General features: G+C 37.6%; 1 protein-coding gene across 1 annotated transcript in view; it reads right to left on the minus strand.

The window, feature by feature from the left end:
* LRIT3 (leucine-rich repeat, immunoglobulin-like and transmembrane domains 3) overlaps positions 1-4,016 on the minus strand; it is a 35,917-nt gene extending 31,901 nt beyond the window's left edge. Inside the window, exons 1-2 of the mRNA XM_006869338.1 lie at positions 3,901-4,016; positions 140-615 (exon numbers count right to left, since the gene is read on the minus strand). Coding sequence (XP_006869400.1) covers positions 140-615; positions 3,901-4,016 — 592 coding nt within the window. The remainder of the gene's footprint in view (positions 1-139; positions 616-3,900) is intronic.
* Between the last annotated feature and the right edge of the window lie 323 nt (positions 4,017-4,339).

The following is a 4,339-nucleotide window of genomic DNA, read 5'->3' on the forward strand; positions in this document are numbered from 1 at the left end:
GATGGACTTACAAGCTTTCTATGGTGATGTTTCTGGCTATTCCTTTCTCTCCCCCTCCAATGTCTCAATAGACTTTTAAAGACTGAACATACATTGTAAATTTATCTGAACCTGAGAAGTCCAGAGTTTATGAGCTTACCAAGAATAATTCTTCTTAGTGCAAGGTCTAGACTTCTAGAAGTTGTTTCACCTGAGTAATGTGACCAGCTCTCCAGGAAATCTGGTGGCAGTGTGGTTAGTCTGTTGCTGGATAAGTCCAAATAGGTGAGATTCTTCAGGTACCTGGTTGCCTCAGCTGGCACACTGGTTATTCTGTTATTGTGCAAATCCAAGGTCCTCAGATAGGGCAACTCCAGCAGAGATGCCCAAGGGAAAGCAGACAGAGAATTCCCAGACAAGCGAAGCTCATGCAGATGCTTTAAGTTGTAAAAGCTCCTAGGGTCAATGCTGGTCACAGAGTTGCAAGACACCCAGAGGTACTGAAGCTCCACCAGGTAGTAGAAGGCCTCAGCAGGGATTCTGTGAATGACAGTCTTCTCTATGTGAAGCTTCACAGTATCCACAGGGATATTCATGGGGACCTCATTCATATCCAGGTCATTGCAAAGCACGGACCTAATGTAACAAGAGCAATGGAAAGAAACTTGTCTTCTGAAACCCACTTAAAAATAGTCCTTAATTATTATCAATGTCAACTTTCCATCCCCCAGTGATTATGTTAGAAATATCTGTTCAGTCTGGCTACTCTGCTCATTAACAATTCATCATCATCTTCTTTCATCATAATCATCATGATAGCAAGTAGCTATTATTAGATTTGGAGATCTGGTAGCATAGTGGTTACAAGTCAGGCAGTTCGAAACTACCTGCTGTTCCATGGGAGAAAGATGAGGCTTTCTGCTTCCATAAAGATTTACAGCCTCAGAAACCATAAACAGGGTCATTAGGAGTCAGAACCAACTCTACAGCACATAACCACCACCACGACTATTAGATTGCACCATATGAAATGGTCATTTTTGTAAGTCCAAAGTGGTCAAATATTAACAGTTTTATACAGTTCAACTTCATGTTAATGGTATTCTCTTTATGTCCCAGACCTGTTTAATTCCTTACATGCATTACCTTATTAAATAATCAAAAAAGCCATATAAAGTTGATGTTGGTTAATGGGTAAAAGCCTCATCTCTAGAGTCAGGCTGATCTAGGTTTCAATTCTATGATCTGCCACCTCTCCTGTGGCCATGGAAAGCCAATTTCTCCACTTCATTTCCCCATATGACGCTATTGTGATGATTAATTGAAGTAGATTAAAGCTTATGTACTGATTAAGTGCTTGGCATTCTGAATTTTTACCAACTCCATTTTTACAGATGAAGTAACAGACTGTCACTAAAATCAGATCACTTCCCAAGGTCACACAGCTAGTGGGATACAAAATCACATTTAAAACACTTAACTGTCCAAACAAAGTCTAAAATGCACATTCTTCAGAAAGGGTATATTTTAAAAGACTCCCCTGTGAACTTTATACTTTGAACTTTTTTACATCAGAAGAAAAAAAGAACTGTACTAACACTTGTTTAGATGTTTAACGTTGAGTACCGTGATTTAAGCGTTACTTTCCACCTAAGAAATAAACCAGAATCTTATGAGTTTATTCCTTTCTACCACTCACTAACTTAAGTGACCTTTAGCTAGTCACGCTGTGACCTTGTTTATTGGCATGTGTGAAACAGCTTAGAAAAACAAGCCTGTCCCACATGTGGGTTAAAAGTTTGAGTAATTAGAGGATTTAGATTTATTTTAACCCGAGAAAGGTCTGTCTCACATTTATATACTCAACACCACAAAGCTGCTGAAAAATGAATAATGCAGTTTATGAAGAATCATCTACATTATAAAATATACTATATATGCTGGTGGTGGTGCTGGTGGTTTGCTGAGGAGTGAGTTCTGACTCATAAAGACCCTGCATAGGGTTCCGAGGCTGTAAATCTTTATGGAAGCAGGAAGCGCCATCTTTCTTCCATGGAACGGCTGGTAGTTCAACTGCTGACCTTGAAGTTAGCAGCCCACCATAACCACTATGCTACCAGAGCACCCTATACTATATATAGCAATTAATAAAAACAGAATGGCCATTCAGTAAAGCTCCTCTTCTCAAAGCACTGAATTCTATCAGTTAGCCTATAATATAAAGGAAGGGAGCAGTGGAAAGAACAATCGTGGTGGCAGCATCTCTTTCTAGAACTTTAGGAAACACCCCTATCGAATCATTGAAATTCCCTAGGATACCTTTTGCTCTTTCTCTGTATTCTGCGTTAGAAATTTCAGTGCCACTTTATAGCAGGATGATAGCAGTTCCCACTCAAGTCAGCCTTGGATGTGCGATAATGTGTGTGGGATGGGGGGAGTCTGGATTGGGAGTTAAAGACCTAATATCGCTACTGACCCAATCATTACATCAACTCAACCACATGATCTTGGTTTAGAGTTCCTGTATGGTTTCAATTCTTGGATCCTAAAATGAAAGGGGTAAATCTAGATTATTTCTGAAGTTCTGCCAGGCATATATTCTAGGATTTTTGTAAGATATATCAACTAATGGAACTTCTATGGAAAAGTTGCCATTTCTGTCATTGTTAACTCAAAAGTACCTTAGTCGGAATCATGCTGCACATATTAGGCAAAATGGTCTTTAATTTGTTATATTCTTCTCATTGTCTTTATCCACCCAGTGAGTATTTCAAAAGGCATTTAACAACAACAATAACAAAGAAAACTAGTTAAGTAAAGTTTATACAACAACTAGACAATATACTCAATGTGTTTTCATTCTTTTTGTTTAAAAGTTGTAAGTCATAAACTATTCTTTTAACAAATGATTTTTAATGGGCTCATTGAAGTCAAGAGACTTCAACCAAGTCACAAAATACTTGATATTGTTGTTGAAATACTATATTAAGGGGGGAAAAAGAAGAAGAAGGAAAAAAAAAAAATATATATATATATATACATATATATAATATATTGCATTTGGCTAAGATCATCTTTGTTTTGCATTTGACTTCTATTTAGAAGGATTCTGATGCACATTATAAGGGAATAACAATTTCCTCTTCATAGATAGAGATTAAGCAACCTAACAGTAATATGTGAAGCCTTATCTGTGACAGTTGTTGTTAAGTGCCGTTGAGTCCATGCCAATTCATACAGATTCCTATATAGGATTTCCAAGGCTGTACATTTTTGTGGAAGCAAAAAGCCGTATCTTTCTCCTGTGAAGTGGCTGGTGGGCTCGAACTACCAATCATGTGGTTTGCAGTCCAGTGCTTATCATATACAGCCACCACGTTCCCTGTCTGTAATAGTGGAGATCCATGTATTTTCAACTTCTTTATTTGTAATTCTAGTAGCTTAAATTCTAATCACAAATCTCTCTAAATTCTTTCTTGTGACCTTCCTTCCTTACTCCATAAATTCTACCCAGTTGGCAGGAATTTTCCTCAAGATAAAATGGAAAACCCTGAAAGAAATGGTCCAGGACTGTCAAACAACTTGGATCAATTCAGCACGTAGGTTTTCAGAGCCAAATGCAGAGCTGACCACTCACAATGAAATGGTATGACCTCCTGACAAATATTCACGTAACATAAATATTTGAGCGTTTCGAATAATTTGAGGGAAATTTAAGAGCTAAACTGGTCAAAATGAAAGCATTGAAGTTTGGGCAACTAAACAGAATCTAACAATATCAACACCATTAAGTCAAAGCATATATAAATTTTACCTTCTCTCTGATTTCTAATACTCAATTTTCTTTCAAACCAAGGCATCTTGTTTGGCCCCTTTGTCTAAGAATAACTGCAATACTTGGAAGCAAAAAGAGGTGCATACCTTGATCCAGAGTCATCATGTCTGTTGTAATCATGGCAGGTGCACTGTGAAGGACACGAACAGTTCACTTCTTCCATTAAGCTAAGTCCGATGCACAAACAAACAAATATATGCATTGCTCCTTTTCAAGGTTATCTGAACAAAAGGTAAAAGCCAAACCTTAAGCATTCAGAAACTGGTGTGCCAGGAATACAGACATCCATTTAGTAATAGCCAGATTACATGAGATTAGCTGAGATCTGTACTTACTTAAACCTTCAACTGTATTTTGCAGAGGATTAACCAACCCAGCCTTTGAATATAGTTTCAGCAAAGGAACATTTTAAAGACAAGGAAGATTAAACACATGGCAGGAACATTTCAATCATTTTTCGTATCTACATTTTGGAGGAAATGCCTATTAAATCCCTTTCCTATGGATGTAATTGCCACGGCACCT

This window comes from Chrysochloris asiatica, unplaced genomic scaffold, assembly GCF_000296735.1.
Source record: "Chrysochloris asiatica unplaced genomic scaffold, ChrAsi1.0 scaffold00129, whole genome shotgun sequence".
NCBI classification, from domain to species: Eukaryota; Metazoa; Chordata; class Mammalia; order Afrosoricida; family Chrysochloridae; genus Chrysochloris; species Chrysochloris asiatica.